Source organism: Chrysochloris asiatica, unplaced genomic scaffold, assembly GCF_000296735.1.
Source record: "Chrysochloris asiatica unplaced genomic scaffold, ChrAsi1.0 scaffold00025, whole genome shotgun sequence".
NCBI lineage: Eukaryota > Metazoa > Chordata > Mammalia > Afrosoricida > Chrysochloridae > Chrysochloris > Chrysochloris asiatica.
In genome coordinates, this window is record NW_006408543.1 from 18,602,760 (window position 1) to 18,621,542 (window position 18,783).

General features: G+C 44.4%; 1 protein-coding gene across 1 annotated transcript in view; it reads left to right on the forward strand.

Annotated features, from left to right (window-relative positions):
- The window catches only part of TTC7B (tetratricopeptide repeat domain 7B), a 345,238-nt gene that overhangs the window by 162,055 nt on the left and 164,400 nt on the right, over positions 1-18,783 (forward strand). Inside the window, exons 10-11 of the mRNA XM_006839635.1 lie at positions 15,129-15,212; positions 16,556-16,660. Coding sequence (XP_006839698.1) covers positions 15,129-15,212; positions 16,556-16,660 — 189 coding nt within the window. The remainder of the gene's footprint in view (positions 1-15,128; positions 15,213-16,555; positions 16,661-18,783) is intronic.

Below are 18,783 nucleotides of genomic sequence, written 5' to 3' on the forward strand. Positions count from 1 at the left end.
TGGCCAAATTCAACCCATATCCTCATTGCTAGCTTTCCCCCTCTTCCACTCACCACTTGTCCAGTGTGGTCACCATCAATCTTACGTACCTGCTCATGTGCTGCTCCCTTTGGGTTTCAGTCCTGGAGTGGGGTTTACCCTAAAGGGACTTGGTTGCTTGTCTTGATGGTGCCCCAGCGAACAACTTGCTTGTTCTTGTAGTAGCCAGTCGGACTGCCATTTTTGTTTTGGATTTTTCCTGCTGGTCTTTCTATCAAGAAGTAACTTCTGTTCCTCTCACTATTCCAGGCTGGTCTGCTTGTCTTTTCAAGTGGGAATGTCCCACCTCAGAAGGTTCTGGATGGGGCTCAGGATTACACCAAATGTCTTATCTAGGTCCCAGACTCTTGTAGTGTAAATCTCTCAAATCTCGTTTTGATTTGTACGTATAATTTTCACTTGAGTTGGTTTAGAAATAAAAGCATTGAACCTGGGTTCTAACGTCAGGCCAGGCCTGTCTCCTCTCTGGTTTTAGTTTCTGTGTCTGTAAAGGAAGTTGTTTTTCTTGTGAATTGCCATCGAGCTGATTCTGACTCATGGTGCAGAATAGAACTGCTCCATAGGATTTTCAAGGCGGTGACCTTTCCAAAGCAGATTATCAGGCCTGTGTTCCAAGGTACCTCTGGGTGGGCTTGAACCATCAGCCTCTTGGCTAGTGGTTGAGTGTTTTATGAGTCTTCTCCATGCCACCCCTCCTCCGCCACCAGGGATAGGAGACTAGTTAAAGTTTTCAACCCACTCTATGATTGTACTGCTCTATGGGGCTAAGATAAAAGTCCTAAATGACTAAGCTATTTCATTAGTGTTTCATTGTCTAAAAGGGAGAAGTGAAAAATTACCCATATAAAGTACAAAATTATAAAACAAAAGCCAAACAAACCTTTTGATAAAACTGTAAGGAGTCGAGTGTACTAACTGACTCATTAAGTATGTATAGTGAAGTAAAGAAAATCTTCTGAATCAATTAAAGGATCTTGTTATGAGAACTTTTAGAACATGGCCCATAATTTGTCTGTCATTTTGTCATACTGTGGTGACTTGTGTGTTCCTGTGATGATGGAAGCAATGCTACCGATATGTCAGATACAGATATGACTGTATGATGGACAGATTTCAGTGTAACTTCAAGATTAAAAAGGACCCAGCAGTCCACTCCTGGAAAGAAAAAAAAAAATATGAGCGAAAACTGTTATTTACGTGACGGAGTAAAACTCTGGGAACCTTCATTTGCTAATATGACACAATTTGAAATGAGAAGAAACAACTGTAAACACCCATGAGTAATTGGAGTATTTTTGTTGTTGTTAAATGCCGTGGATTTGGTTCCGACTCATAGCGACCCTGTATAGGGTTTCAAAACCGAGCGTTGTCCAAAATTAAATGGAATGCTTGAAGATCAATATCCTAGGCAAGTGAGCTGAACTGGATTCATATTATGAATCGGGCACTTATACAGTCTGCTATGCTGGGAATGATAAACTGAAGAGGAATGATATCACATCTATCATCAAAGAAAAAAATTTCAGTGTCTATCCTAAAGTATAACACTGCCAGTGATAGAATACTATCCATATGTGTGGCTCTGTGGGTTAATGCGCTGGACTGCAAAGTCGGTTTGAACTGCAAGGTCGGAGGTTCAAGCTTACCAGCTGTGCCTTGAAAACCCTACACAGAGTCACTATGAGTCAAAACCAACTCGGTGGCACTTAACAACAACAAGGAAGAGTAGTTAGCATGACTGTTATTCAAATATACACACTAACTGTTAATGCCAAAGATGAGGAAATTGAAGTTTCTGCTAACTTCTGCAGTCTGACACTGATCAAACATGCAATCAAGATACAGTGATAATTAGCGGTGATTGGGATGCAAAATCTGGAAACAAAGAAGCATGTGTAGTTGGAAAATATGGCCTTGGTGATAGGAACGTACTGGAGACCTCATGCTAGAATTTTGCAAGACCAGTGATTGTATCCTAGCAAATACCACTTTCAGCAACATAAGCAGTAACTATACACGTGGACCTCATCAGATGGAATTACATGGGTTGGGAAAAGGTTATGGAGAAACTCAGTATCATCAGTCAGAGTAAAGTCAGTGGCTTTACTCTGACTGATGATACTGGAACGGATCAGCACTTGCTCATATGCAAGTTCAAGTTGAAGCTGATGACATTTATAATAAGTTCACAACAGCCAAAGTACACCGTTGAATATATCTCACCTGACTTTAGAAACCCTCTCAAGAATAGATTTTACACATTGAACACTTATGAATAAAGTCCACCCAACTTGTTGGATGGCATGAAACATATTATGTATGAAGAAATCAAAAGGTCACTAAAAAGCCAGGAAAGAAAAAAAAGACTAAAATGGATGTCAGAAGAGACTCTGAAACTTGCTCTTGAATGTAGAATAGCTAGAATGAAAGGAAGAAATGATGCAGTAAAAGAACTGAACAGATTTCAAAGGGCAGCTTGAGAAGACAAAATAAAGTATAATGAAATGTTCAAAGACCTGGAGTTACAAAACCGAAAGAGAAGAAAACACTCAGCATTTCTCAAGATGAAAGAGCTGAAGAAAAAAATCCAAGCCTCAACCTGTCATATTGAAGGAGTCTATGGACAAATGATTGAAATACACAGGAAGCATCAAAAGAAGGTGGAAGAAATATGCAGAGTCACTATACCAAAAAGAGTTGGTTGATGCTCCACCATTTCAGGAGGCAGCATATGATCAAGAATAAATGGTATTGATGGAAGAAGTCCATACTGCACTGAAGCCATTAGTGAGAACAAAGCTCTAGGAATCGACATAATACCAATTGAAATGTTTCAACAAACGGATGCAATATGGTAAATGCTCACTTACCTATTCCAAGAAGTTTGGAAGGCAGCTACCTGGCCGATATGGAAGAGATCCATATTGCTACCCATTCCAAAGAAAGGTGTTCCAGCAGAATGTGGAAATCATCAAGCAGTATCATTTCTATCTATCACCTACAAATGAAATTTTCCTGAAGATAATTCAAAATGCTTACAGTAGTCCATTGACAGGGAACTGCCAGAAATTCAAGCCAGAATCAAAAGAGGATGTGGAATGAGGTCTATCATTGCAGATAATCCAAGAAAATATGAAGAAGAACATGGCATTAGGATTGGAGGAAGATTCATTAACAACTCGCAATATGCAGATGACACAACTTTACTTACTCTAAGTGGAGAGGAGTTGAAGCACTTCCTGATAAAGATGAAAGACTACAGCTTTCAGTAAGGATTATACCTCAACATAAAGAAAACAAAAGTCCTCACAACGGAACCATTAAATAACACCATGGTAAATGGAGAAAAGGTTTGACGGTGTCTAAGGATTTTATTCTACTTGGATCCACAGTGAATACCCTTGGAAGCAGCAGTCAGAAAATCAAACTGCGTATTGCACTGGGCAAATTTTCTGTAAAAGACCTCTTAAAAGTGTTAGAAATCAAAGATGGCAGTTTGAGGACTATTTGCTCTGACCCAAGCCATAGTATTTTCAGTCATCCCCTACGCATATGAAAGCTGGACAATGAATGAGAGAGATGGAAAAAGAGTTGATGCCATTGAGTTGTGGTATTGGTGAATAATGTTGAATCATGGTGCCACTGAAGAATATTGAACATGCCTTAGACTATCATAATGGCGAACTCGTCTGTCATGGAAGAAGTCCAACCAGAATGTTTCTTAGAAGCAAGACTGGCGAGACTTTGTGTCACATACTTTGGACCTCTTATCAAGAGGAACCAGTTCCTGGAGAAGGACACCATACTTGTTAAGAGGGTCAACAAAAAGAGGAAAGCCCTCAAGGAGGTGGACTGATACCGTGGGCCCAAACACAGCAGCATGGTGAGGATGGGAGAGGACCCACCAATCAGCGTTTCCTTCTGATATGCACAGGGTCACTATGCATTGGAACCAAACAGATGGCACGTAACAACAACAGAATATGACCAACTTGTCCACAGAGGTGAATACTAAAGAGAGTTCATTGTGTGGTTTGTTTGGTTTTAACAGTGATGAATTTTAGACTTAGGCTGCAGGCTGCATTTGAGGTCTATCTGCTTCTTTTACTCCCATCCCCTCCCTATGGGTTTTTAGACGCTGAATCTCATCTTGAATTCCAAAATAGACTTTTTCTGGGCTGTGGTTATTGTACAGCTGCCTCTGCCTCTGCCGCTGCCACGTGCCCAGTTCACATAATTGGGCTTTGCGTATTAGGAAGGTAACTGCTAAACCCCTGTCTTTTGCCAGAAGAGCTTCCAATTCCTGAAATTCTCCTCCCCGAAACCCCCAAAAGATAACTGACTTCTGGGAAGTTAAAATAAGCAACTCCAAAGGCATCAGATCCTGTTTCCTGAAGGAAACTACGTTTTTGCAGGTGACATTTTGGCTACCACTGAAAGGATTAGAAGTCATTTCGAGTCTAATTATTGCCCTAGCAAGCATGCACGGCATTAAATGAATGTCATGTGGGATTTAGGCGGTGACGGCAATGTGATAACAGTGATTGAACTGATCTTTCCTGGTAGCAGGAATGGTGGTGCCAAGTCCGTCGGCATTTCTTGGTATGGCGGTGATGTGGAGATGTCACCTGCTGCTCTGTGGGGGCGGCATGCGGATCCACAGACCTGGATCAGACCCCAAGTTCCCTCTCTCGGGTCCTACACTTCTACCATCTGCCTCACTGCAGAAATGAATAAGGGGCCAGCATCTAGTTCCCACTGCTCCCATTCTAGTCCGCGCGTCCCTTCCTTTTCTCTGTGTCATCGATGACCCCTGACCCCTTGTTCCCCTCCCAGATCTCTGTGGAAGCTGCTACTCCATATTTCACAGCAGCTGCCTCAACAGCTCGTGCACTGCTAGTGCTTACTGTGTGCCTCCTACCTCCAAGCAGTCTGTGCTTACTTCATTGAACCTCCACAGCCACTCAGTGGCCAGGAGAAACAAGTTCGGATTAAGCCTGGGTCTTATGGCCCTAGGAAACCACCACCTCTTGCCCCACCTTTCAAGAGCCCAGCCACACTGGCTGAGTGACGGAAGCAGCCTCCGGGCACAAGACTGCTCCCATCTCCTCAGCAGTCCTTTCACGTCAGTTCTGGTTTCTCTGAAAGCATTATTTAAATGGAAACGTTTTTCATTTTGTTACTAAATGAACACATACTTCATCCCCAATCTCCTCATTCCATTAAAGCTAGAATATACGGAGAGATGGCTAAAGGCTCTCAAAAAGGGATAGTGCAACAAAGTTGAGGAGCAGACACCCGATCTTGTAGACAGTGAATGCCCCTCGGTTCTGACTCATAACAAGCTGGGTATCCAAGGAGCAGCTGGTGGGTTTGAACTGCTGATCTTGTGGTTTGTAGTCCAGTGCTGATGCTATAGTAGCACACCAGGAGTCCAGATTTTTAGGAGGAGACCCTTTCTGTGATTGCGCTATCACTGACTTTAGTGTCTTAGGAGCTCATGCACTCTTGGTGTTTCCGGGACCCTAAGGGTGGATATGTTCTACATCTGAGCAGTATGCTTGACATTAAGAATTAGAGAACTTCTGCATCTTTCTGGGCACTTTTTCAGAGCCAGCGTGCCATCACCATGTGTCATGAGACGTGAAGACCCCACAGGAGACAGGGCCACGGGCTGGGCCCCAGAGCTCAAACATCTCTGCACTGGGGTGAAGCACTGATTTGACATTGTTACAATTGTTGGCTTGCATGTCTCATCTCTCTTTAGAAGCCCTCCGTAGCTAATTGTGGCATGTAGGTTGTTAAAATTCACTAGAAAGGGGTTGCAGACATGAGAGATGCTTCGGTATAAGAGGATATGGGAGCCCCATTGAAACCCTGTCAAATGGAGCACCTTTGAGATGAATTGGAGACAGGGCAGCATCAATTGCCAAGGTGCTTGTGGATGTCACTGACTTCTTCTTTTTAAAGTTTTTATTGTGAATTGAGTGAAAGTTTATAGGGCAGATCATAATTTTACATTCAACAAATCATACACCTTGTTTCATTACAATGATCATAATCCCCTCCATGCATCATCAGATAACCATATTTCTCTCTATTAACTTTAGCTCTTTTTTTTTAAACACTCAGGTATATATAATAATTTACACCACAAAACGGCACATTCTGCAAGTCTGTCTCCTGGCTACCAGCTCTTAGTCCCTCTCTTCCCATGAATCTAGAATCCTCAGCTGCTACCTTTCTCCTGTCCCCATCTCTGACTCCATCTCTGGTGTCGCTGCTTCTCTGGATAAGGTCCCGCTTTCCGCTTGTGCTCTTCTCCCCTGATGGTACCAGGGTCCACTGTTTCTGGACTGTAAAATTAACTACCCCACCCCATTTTTGTTACAACACTTCTACCTTTACAATTGTGACAGTCGCAAGTAGTCATGGTAACTATTACTATTGAATCATAAGAATCTTATCCCTATCTCTTTTAACCAGACCCATCTAGACAAGATGAAAACTATTCAGTGGGGACTCTTTCTTCCTCCACACACTCTTAAACTAAACTCCCTCTTGAAATCTTCTAAGTCAGTCACTTCATGCCTCCATTGCCCCTTCATTTTAGGTAGCCAATATTGAAGTTGTCCATCCTTGTCTACCCTGTGTACAGAAGGGAGATAGCATTGATACTTGATGTGAAGACTCCTTCCCTCTCAGTTGGTATTTAGAGTTACTACCTCCATGAGTATAGGTCAAGTTCCTCAAATTGTAGCAATTTACCCTCATTTCCTTTATAAAAAAAAAAAAAAATTAAGAAAAAAATTTTTTTTCTAGTCAAATTCTGATTATAGAGCCATTGAGGCTAGGTCAAATAGGTACTATCTGCACCTATCTGCAAGTTTGGGTGTTCTTGTGTGTCTCCCATCACTTCATATCAGCTGGATGCTTCATTCACAGCTCTAGCCCTTTGTGGCTGTGCCCTTGTCCATGGGCTCAGGTGTCCCCAGGTCTTACCACTCTTCAGACCAACCAGCCCTTCCTCTTCTTTCTCTCATCTCCAGGTCAATAGGAGTCTGTGGACCATGGTTGAATTCAGCCCATTTCTTCATTGCTGCCTTTCCCCCTCTTCCACTCACCAGTAGACCAATGTGGTCACCAGCAAGCTTACATGCCTGCTTATGTGTTCCCTTTAAGTTTCAGTCTTAGAGGGGGTGTCACTGACTTCTTGAAAATTCTGCCACCTAGGAAGGTCTAGTCCTTGGTAGCCTCAAGGCCCTCAAGAGGCCATGGGAGCAGGGGCCCCATTCACACACACACACACACACACACATTGCTGTGAAATAGTTCAGGGAATATGTGCCATTCTTAGGGGACTTTCACTCAGCTCTGGCTTGCTTTGTGGGACTGGTGAGTTGTGTGTGAATGTGAGTGCCGTGTCTTCAGTTAAAGACTCAGAGGCAAAGAGTGTCACAGCGCAGACTCAGGAACCAACACCACATGGATCTCGCTGTGAAGCCTTAGGTCTTCCCTTTGTGGTTCCCCCCCGCTTCAGTGTCCTGTCTGTAAACATAGAGGGTGATAACCACACAGGCCAGGCATTGGGAGTGTTGTTAGGACAATCGGATGAGGTCTAGCAATTCGAATGGTGGCTGGCTGCACAGTATGTAAGGATCCCTGGTGTCTCAGTGGTTAAGTGCTTGGCTGTTAGCCAGAAGATTGACCATTTGAACCCAGCCATCTACTTCACAAGAAGAAGGCCTGGGGATCTCCTCTTACAGTGATCACGGCCTAAAAAGTCCTACAGGGCAGCTCTGTGCTGTCACATGGGGTCGCTATGAATCAGAATCATCTCAACAGTACCCAGTAACTGTAGGTTATCAAAAAGCTTGTTAGCAAAGTCAATAATGGACATGTATTCTAGACCAGTTCTGTAAAGTGATTCCTAAGGGTCTCAGATTGAATCTTTTCTGAAGTTTAGCAAACTGAATCATCATTTCTGACATATACTGTATTGAAATCTGAGGTTTCATATATTGAGTTTGAATACATTGATAAGTTTTGTGAAATGCTTGTATTTTCTTTCTTATTGTAAGAATGCTAAAATATAAAACAAATAAATGATAAATATGTAAATGGGGCCCTGGTGTGGCACTGTAGGCTAAGCACTGGACTGCAAGGTTGGTATGAACCGTAAGGTCAGTGGTTCAAACTCACCAGCCACTCCTTAGGAACCCTATACAGGGTCACTATGAGTCGGAACCAACTTGACAGCACTTAACAACAACAACAAAGTAAATAATAATATTTCATTAAAAGCACACCAGTCACCACTGAGTAGATGGCTCATGACGACCCCACGTATAGCACAGTAGAGCTGGGCTCCCGAGGGATCTCAGGGGCAGGTTTCTCAGCAGTAGATTACCAGGCCTTTTTTCTGATGTCTCTGGTTGGACTCAAACCTCCTCCAAACTTTCTGTACGCAGCTGAGAGTGCTAAACATTGGCACCGCCTCCTGAAACCAAAAAATCTGAACCCATTGCTGTAGATTTGTCTCATGTGGTTTCCAAGCCTAAAACCTTTACAGAAATAGACTGCCGTATCTTTCTCCCCAGAGAAGCTGGTGGGTTTGAACCACTGACCTTGTGGTTAGCAGCTGAGCACTTTAAACACAGCATCAGGCTCATTTGCACCATCCAGAAACTCCTAAATAAAAAAGCTGTCCTTTTTTTGCATGTTCTAGCCTGCTGTCAGACTCTGTTCTTAGTGCCTTCTATGTACTGCTGTTGTTAAGGACTGGTTCCGACTCATAGTGACCATGTGTAGGGTGTCTGAGGAACAGTTGGTGAGTTTGAACTGCCAGTCTTCCATTTCTAACTGACCTTCCAGTCCAGTGCTTTATCTTACAGCGCCACACCCGAACTAAGTATTAGCTAATTTAATTTCCCTGATAACTTTCTTCATTACACATACTACTGTGTCATTAGTTGACATTTTACAAGGGCAAAAAATCTATGATCCAGCTATTTTGCACATTAATGAAGTATGTCTGGCAGTAACAAACACCAAGGTATCAGGCAAGACTAATGTGTGGCTGTGATGATCAAGATTATGTGTCCACTTGACTAGGCCGTGGTTCTCAGTGGGTTGACAGTTACATAGTAATGTAATTTGACAATTACGTAATGATGTAATTTGACAGATGTGTAAAGATGAAATTTGACATTTACTTAATATAATTTGGCAGTTACGTAATGAGTAGTCATCTTCCATTTTTGCATAATGACAGGTTTTGCAAACAGCCTGGTCTTTGGAACCTAACCATGTTGATAAGTGAGGCATTTCTGTAATTTTGTACTCTAGTCCTCATCTTACAGCAGAGGCTTCTGGGTATAAGGAAGTTAGGTGCCTTGCTGAAATTGGCACGCCTGTTTCCTGTGGCAATGCCTAGATTGTTCATTTGCAGCGACTGTTTATGGAGTCCTGGTGTGGTGCTGTAGGATAAGCACTGGACAGCAAGGTCGGCAGTTCAAACTCACCAGAAACCCTATATATGGGGTCGCTGTGAGTTAGAACCGACTCGACGGCACTTAACAACAATTATTCAGGTCAAGAACTCTTATGTTTGGGAAATTCCAGGCAGAAGTTCGAAGGAGGGCTTGTTAGAAGACTAGGAAGAAGGACTTTGATTGTAGATGGCAGAGCCTGACTTCTGAAGTCAAGCAGAAAAGGAAATCACGAGTCCTGGTGTGGCGCTGTAGAACCCCTGGACTGCAAGGTCAGCAGTTCAAACTCACCAGCCGCTCCTCAGAAGCTCTATACAGGGTTGCTATAAATTGGAACCGACTCGACGGCACTTAACAACAACAACACTGCTGAGTTCACAGGAGGGTGAAGAACGGACTTGAGCAGAACTCAAGGAGGCGAGGCCCTGTCCCAGTTTGGAAGGCCGTTCTGCTCAGGGGGGCACCACCAACGCTGACCCTCTCTTCACTCAGCCTGGCCACTGGGACAACACCCACTAGCCCCTCCCTCGCCTCACTCCTCCAGCGTCAGAGCCCCAAAGGGAGCATCTGATTGGCCAGGCCAAAGCCACGTGACACACCGATGGCTTCCCTCATTCACCCTTAGGCTTTATTACTGGGCGTCAGAGAGGTTGCTTCCCTTCCATCTGGGGTGACCCCCCCCCCCAAGGAAATTGAGGTGCTAGGGAGTCAGATGGTAAAGTAGAGGGTCTGTGACAACGTAGGAGTTCTCCATGGGGTGGGTGGGCTGACACATTGGCCTCTGCAGCAGACTGAAACATACCGGTGACCATGAAGATGGCACGGAGTGGGCAGCATTTCAGTGGTCTTCACACAAGGCTCCCAAGAGAAGGAGCTGACTCAGTGGGAACTAACAACAACAGGCAAAGAGGCAGCGGTGGCTCAGTGGAAGAATTCTCTCCTTTCATGTGAGAGACCCAGGTTCGATTCCCGGCCAGTGCACCTCAAGTGTAGCCACCAGAGTGGCGAGATGGGTGCTGAACAGGTTTCAACAGAGTTTCCAGACTAAGGTAGACGGGACAGAAAGATGTCATGGTCTCCTGAAAAGTTAGCCAATGAAAACCCTGTGGATTTCAGCCATCCAGGTATGGCGCTGTGGGTTAACGTGCTGGACTGCAAGGTTGGTTAGAACTACAGGGTCAATAGTTCAAGCTCATCAGCTGCTCCATGGAAATCCTATACAGGGTCTCTATGAGTCGGAACTGGCTCAATGGCACTTAACAACAACAAAAATCCTGTTGTGCGTAGGGTTGCCATGAGTTGGGGGCCGACTTGACAGTAGGTAACAACAGCCAACAGTCAAGTGGCCTTCCTGTTGTGGGCCTCGACTAGACACTTCCCAAGTTCTCTTCTGGCCTCGGGAATCCATGATTTGACTCTTGCTGAGGTCTGGGGCTGATTTCCTTTGGTATTTTCCAAAAACACTTGGAATGGTGAGCTCTATACCAATTAGGTTTTCAGTAAATGTTTTTTTTCACCAAGTATAAAGACTATGTAAGGAGCTCTGGTAGCGTAGTGGTCACAAATCGGGCTGCAAACCACAAGGTCAGCAGTTTGAAGCTACCGCTGCTCCGTGGGAGAAGGATGAGGCTTTCTGCTCCTGTAAAGATTTACAACTTTGGAAACCCTGTTCAGGGTCGCTATGGGTCGGAACCAACTCGATGGCACTTAGCAACAACAACAATAAAGACTGTTAGCCATTGGCCCAAAAGGCAATAAGGATGCACACTTCTTTAAAGCATTTAGCTTTCTGACTCCAAACAGACTATTTCAGCTACTGAGCTTCGTTTGCTTGTCAGGAAAATAGCTGATATTTATCACTCCTCTTAGAAAAAGGAGCAAGAAAATGCATTTAAGCATTTAAATGTTTCTGTGTGTATATTACAGTGAATTTGTTGAGTAGAGCTGTTGGAACAAACCTCGTCTTGGATCATCATCCACCTCCTTCTCTCTACATACCGGCTCTCTTCCTAAATTCAGCCAATGTGATGCTCATTCTTGTTTCTTTCTTCATCATCCTTCGTCCACCTCCCTCTAAATTTGCCTCCAAGCACCGTTGGCTTTTCATTGCTTGGCACCCTCTCTATAACATCGGTTTCCTCCCTGTACCTAGACCACACCTGGATTAGCACCACCACCTCCATACCCCCACCCGCCTGCCATCTTACCTCCTTCATCTTTTCTGCAAACTGCTGTCTGATATTTTCACTGCCCTTCTTAAAAGCACAGGCATGGCTTCTTAAGGAGCCTGGTGGTGTTGGCGCCGTAGGATAAGCGCTGGACTGCAAGGTTGCTTTGAACCACATGGCTGGTGGTTTAAACTCATTAGCTGCACCTTGGGAACCCTATACAGGGTCGCTAGGAGTTGGACCCGGCTTGATGGCACATAACAACAATAGCAACTCTGTCCTATGGGGTTGCGGTGAGTGACAATTATTAATGGCTTTTTGTTGCTTATCAGTTGCAGAGCAGTTAAGAGGGCTTTGGGATTAGGTAAACTTACAGTCCTGATGGGGTGCTTTAGCATAAACACTAGACTGTTGATCTCAAGATTGGTGGTTCAAACCCACCAGCTGCTCCTTGGAAACCCTATACAGTGTCTCTATGAATTGGAACTAACTTGAGGGCACTTAACAATAACAACAATACCTAGGTACGGATCCCATCATGGCTACTTACTGTGGATTAGTATTCAGCTAGAATAAAATCAATTAAAGTGACCTCACCATGCGTTTATCTCCCCTTCGTACAATAAGTGCTGGACTGCGAATCACAAGGTTGGTAGTTCAAGCCTACCAGCCGCCCCACTGAGAATGGTGAGGCTTTCTGCTCCCACAAAGATTTAAAACCTCGGAAACCCTATACAGGTTCACTGTGAGTCGGAACTGCCACAAGGTCAACAACAAAAAACCCCGTCACAGCTCTGAGGACAGGCAGCCGTCCTTGGTTGGTGGGGCTGCAGTACTCCGCAGAGTGTCAGAGGCCTGCAGACTTTCCTGCTTTCTGCACAGTCATTCTGGTGGGTGGTTTTGTACCCGTGCTTGTCCTTCCCGGGCTGCTCCACCTCCAACACTGAGTCTGTGTCCCCGGGCAGGGCTGAGGACAAGAGTGTGTGCTAGTTGAGCTTCCCTGGAGGCCTCCCAACACTTCTCATTGTCCAGAATGGTCCCATGTCTCTGCCCAAGAGTTTTCAGCTGACGCATTGCCAATGTGATCAAAATCAGAGACCAGGGTTCATCTTACTTAAGATCTTGGAATATCCATCCTGTGCCATCGCTGGGCGTATACCAGGTGTTCATTAACTGCTTCAGACTTAGCTTTAAAATAGAACATATTTTTATTAGGGCAGATTTTCACAGTAAACCAGCTGGGATAATATTTATTGTGGCCTCTGAAAATGTAAAATTCTGCAGTTCTTTTCTCTCCTAGCCAACCACCTCACTTCACGTCCATTGTGCCACCCCCTCAGTGGCTCTCCCTTGTCTGTCAACCCCAGACCCATCCCTCCCTGCTTTCCCATCTGTCATTCCATCCATCAGTCTCCTCTAACTTCAGGACCACGAATATCCCTGGAATGAAAATGGCGCCCCTGCACGTCCACAGCCCCGGTTTTGAGTTGGCCCCATTCAGAATGAGGCTTTTCTTGCTATTTAAACCTTTTCTCTTCTTCTTCAACTCCTAACTCTGATCTTATTCCATCTTGGCAGAGAAACTAGAGACTGAGGAGAACTCCCATTGAAGGGTCTCTCTTTGTCTTCAGGAACCTGCTTCTAGCAGATCCTCCTCTTGTTCTAGGGACCTGCTCGCCATAGTCTTTTAGAAAGAACTCAATTTGTCTTCTCAACTTTCTGCTCCTCTGCTGGCTTTTCCTCCCATGTTGGGGAGATGTTCAGGTTTCCCCATGAAAAATGAAGCAGGTATCGAATACCTACTGTGTGCCCAGTCATGGTTCAGGTAAGTAGCCTGTCTGCCACCTCCTCTCCCGCAGACCTTTGCTGACTATCTTCCTTCCTTACACGACTCACCTTCTGCTCCTCCAGCCACCATGGCCTGATTCCCTTAGACAACATGGTCTTAAGCTCCATGCACATGATCCACGCCTTGCTTGAGTCAGTGGCCCTCTGGCCTTTGTTACTTTTGACCCTATTCTTCTCCTTTTCCCGAGTTCCTCTCTGTGCTGAAGCACTGCTGCATCCACCCAGTGGCTTTTACTGGTCCTTCCCCGCCATCTCTGTAAATAGAGATCTTTCTCAAAGTTCTGCTCCAGTTGCCTTCTCCCTGAAATTCCTGGGGTGTTCTCGTCGTTTCCAATGATGTCAACACTCTTCTCGTATGTTTGTCTTTGTCTTTTGAGACCCTAGATTGTCTCTAAATGTCTCTTTAAACCATCACATGGCACCTGAGTCTCACCATGTTACAAATGAAACTCATGGATAATACTTTTCTTCTTCCTCTTCTCCTTCTCTCTCACACACTCTCTTTCTCACTCTCTCTCTCTCACACACACATACATGCAAACAGGAGCCTTCTTTGCCATGAGTTTTCTCCTAGATGGGCAGACTTTGGGGATCTCCTTCAGCAACTGCTCCTCAGTAACCCCCATTTTCTTGGACAGCCTGACCTTGTTGATTGTAACTCAGGCCCATCTCTTGGTTCTGTGTCTTTCATGTCTACTGCGGCTTTCATGGCTCACAGTTTACTCCAAACCTTGGACCATTCTATCCATCCTATTTCTGACCTTCTTCCAGTTTGGTCTTGCCCCTCCCCTAGCTCCCTGTGATCTTCCAAAAGCTCTGACTTGATCATGTTCACTCTGTGAACAGAAACCAGCATTTGACTGAAGGTGAAGTCCAAACCCAACCAACACTGGTAGATCACCCCCATAGGTAGGTACTGTAACTACACTTAGGTGACAAAGAGAAACAAGTCATGATTTCTGCACTTGATAGTTTCTCAGAGTAGGGCAGGGAGACAAGGACCATCACATTGACTTATAGTTACGGTGGTAAGACTTTATGAGCTCAGCAGAGGGAGAGCCAAAGCTGGGCTTGGGGAAAGGGAAAAGAAGGTGACATTTCAGTCTCTTGGTGACTTGCCCTCTGACCTGATTCCCCTCTCCTGCCCTTGTAGCTAGGCTTGGCTCATACAGAACCACTTAGCATCGCCAAGCCAGAGCATACACTTTTCATGTCTTCATGCTCCGTTCATGCTGCCACTCTTCCAGGTCACCTTTGCTGCTCTTGTGATCAGTTCCCCCTGGTCCTTTCTGTTTCCCTCTCAGTGACACTTGTAATCGTGGCCTCACCTTTGAGTAGTGTGCCTACCTCTTTCGCTGGTCTAGATGAAAAGCTTCTGAGACCAGAGAATGTGTTAGTCACTCAAGGATTGCCCTCACCTCTGGCCTGGTGCATTGTACCCTTGGTGGAAGATGGTTTCTTTTACCCCAGGGAACCAGGTTGTGTAGGACTCACCTTCGTGTGTCCAGATGCAAACTACACGTGCCCGGTTGTGACCCTGGTAATTCTCGGATGCCTCCTTTTGTTCTTGTTTCCTAACCAGTGTTTAGAAAGAGCCATGAAGTTTGCCTTTGAGGAGTTCCACCTCTGGTACCAGTTTGCCCTGTCGCTGATGGCTGCTGGAAAGGTGAGTCACCTTTGTCATGTACAACTCTGTGCCCTGCTCCGTGGACTTGCAGTCCGTGCCATGGAATCACACCAATGTCTACACCAACTTTTGAAAACTGTCCTGTTGCCATTTCGAAATGAACAATCAAGGAAATGGACTAACTATTTCAATTATTCGGGGACCAACATAGGTGAATGTCGAGAAGAAAAATTCTACTGAATTTACCTTCTAGTAGCCATTGTAACTGCATCATGTGAAAAGGATGTGGCCTAATCCAAGGCCAGTCCTTCCCCCTGTCCCCTCTGTTCATGTGAGAGTGTGGATTTGCTCTCGGAGAGGGAGCTCTGTTGCTTACCTTTCACAGTTGCCTTGGCAGAAACCATGGGCTGTGGAACCCCATCCTTTAGGTGGATCCTGGTACTGCTCCTCACAGCTGTGTGGCCCAGGGCAAGCTACGTAGTACCTCAGTATCTGCTGGTGTAAAGCATAGTAATAGTAGCACCTACTTCATAGAATAAGGAGCTCTGGTAGCGTAGTGGTTACGAATCAGGCTGCGAACCTTAAGGTCAGCAGTTTGAAACTACCAGCTATTCCATGGGAGAAAGTTTAGGCTTTCTGCTCCCGTAAAGATTTACAGCTATGAGTCCGAACTGACTCCACTGCATATAACAACAACAACAACTCTATAGAATAAGGAGCTCTGGTAGCGTAGTGGTTACGAATCAGGCTGCGAACCGGAAGGCCAACAGTTCAAAACTACCAGCTGCTCCACGGGAGAAAGATGAGACTTTCTGCTCCCATAAAGATTTACAGCCTCAGAAACCCTGTACAGGGTCGCTATGAGTCGGAACCGACTCCACAGCACATAACAGCAACATCAAATCCATAGAATTGTCTTCAGGTAAAAGAGGGGCACCCACCACTAGCACCCCCTCTGTAAATGTAGGAATTGTTGTTATTCTTAGTCACTTGAGCCTTTTAATGATTCTCTGCCATTTGGTGACTTGTTAGCCCTGAAATATAAGATTACTTGGCCTAAATGGAATCAGAATTTTAGTAAGACATACTTATAACTTATGTGTCTTCAAGTATCTTTTTTCCTCCCCTTTCTCTTTGATAATGACCACACAAGTAGGGAATGAAATCAGAGTGAAGCCAGAGAAGCTTGTTTTAACCATGGGATGTTCCCCATCACTTGCGAGCCTCAAACTCTGGTCATAACTGTCCCAGGCCTCTGGTTGGGCTCCAAATTGGAAAACCTCTTTAAGAGGGCATCCTGACCAAAACCCCTCTGGGAAGGCATTCATATTTGGTTCTGTCAAAGGCTTTGAGTTTCACAGAAGTAATCTTCTCTTGACAAGTCTGCACGTGCTGTGAAGGTATTGAAAGAATGTATCCGTCTGAAGCCTGATGATGCCACCATCCCACTCCTCGCCGCCAAGCTGTGCATGGGCTCCCTTCACTGGGTGAGTAGAGATGGCCTCTCCTCAGCGGGAACTCAAGGGCTCTCTTCACTGGGTGAGGAGGAGTGGTCTCTCCTCAGCAGAACTCAAGGGCAGGACTTATTTTTATGTCAAGGCACAAAGAGAAAATGATAGTAATTCATCAGCCACTCAAGCACTAGGCCATTTAGAACCACAGACCTCTGACCTGGGCTACCACAGACCCCCCCCTCCCCCACTTCTCCAAGTTTTTCTTTTTCATGGGAAGGTGCAGTGAAGAAATAGAACTGGGATGCCTGTTCAGGTATATCATGCTTTTTGCAAGTGATGTAAAGCTCGAAGAGTAGATGAAACTAACTATGTGCCCTGGTTTTTCCAGAGGGAAGACTGACCCACTGCTTTAGCTTATGTGTAAATCTGTCTTTCACCATCATTGAAAAACCCAAATAATGCCTCCTTCCTCTATCTTCACATAGAGTTTTTTATGTATTGTTATTCAAACTTGAGTTTGGGGATAGCCTGGTTTTCAATAGTTCTGTTTCCTCAAAGCATTTGAGAAAGAAGCTTAGAAACAGGAAACACAGGGAGGAAGTGAAGAGTGAGGTCACACTGTAAGGACTGCAATCAATGAGATGAAACAAAAGGTGTTTGAATTGTTGAATGGAAAATTGATCTGCTCTGTAAACCTTCACCCAATTCACAATCATTGTTTTTGTAAATCTGTAATTTCATGACCATTTGGTAACATTTTAATGTGGCATCAGACTCTTTATATTGTTTTTATTTTAATTTATTTTAATGTGGCATCTAGACTCTTTATATTGTTTTTATTTTAATTTATTTTAATGTGGCATCTAGACTCTTTATATTGTTTTTACTTTAATTTATTTTAATGTGACATCTAAACTCTTTATATTGTTTTCTCTTAAAAGAGAAATGGAGTCATAACACTCATTCAAATTGATGGCCTGCCATTTTCATTTAGCATATGATGGTGCATATCTTTCTATGGGGATCGAAATTATTCTACATTGTTAATACAGAGAGAGAGAGAGAGAGAGAGAGTCCTGGTGTGGTACTGCAGGTTAATGTGCTGGACTGCAATATTGGTTTGAACCACAAGGTTGGCAGTTCAATCTCATCAGCCACTCCTCAGAACCTATACACGGTCACTATGGGTCAGAACCAACTCAATGGCATATATATATAGCATTTGCACACACAAAAAAGAGAAAACAGCTGCATTGCTGGTGGTGCTACAAGTCAGTTGCCCCCCAGGATGGAGTTTCCATTTCCTCTTTCTACCTTCAGCTGAAGATTAATGATGAGAAGGGTCTGCTTACAAAAGGCTCCCACCATTGTGGTCCTTGCTGCTTACTAGTAGTATTATGATTTTCAACGCATTCTTACCCAGCAGGACCCAAGTAAGCCTTGTGAAGACAGTGTTCCACTCTTGTTGGCTTTTACATGGGAAAATGTAGACGCAAACTGACATTTCCCAAGAGCAGGCTCATACCTGAGAGCATGCATGTGCAGGCGCGGTGTGGTTCACACAGCTCCGCGGGTGTTGCGTAACCAGGAACAAGACAGTGGGCTCCTGGAGAGGGCAGTGGAGGGGCCCGCACCTATTGGTTTTGAAAATGCCAGCTTCCAACTGTGACTGCTGTCCTGCCCCCAGCTGTGGCATGATTTGTCACTGTAATGTGTACACATCTCTTGGCATTTAAAAATAAACCTGACTTGTTTAGTTTTTTAATGATTGGAGGAACAAATCTTTTTTACAGATTTTAAAACTATTTTTGTTATTAAAATGTCCAAACACCACAAAAGTAGAGTATAATCAACACTCAGCTTCAATCGCATCGACATTTTGCTGTACTTTGAAAGAATGGCTCTTACTGTTTTTTGCCTCTGATGAATTGTGCAAAAGGTCTTACTGTGGGTGTTGTTTACAGGTGTATGTTGGCTCATGGTATCTGTTGGTGTGAGGCCCATGTGTTGATATTGTTAAAAAAGAAAAAAGAAAAGAAAACGGTGTTTTGCAATTGTTAACAGCTTGTGGAAAAAGAATTCTAACCTAAATAGATGCTTTTTGCTATGAAAGGCGGGGAGGAAGGTTAGATCCAAAACAAAACATCCTAAGGATT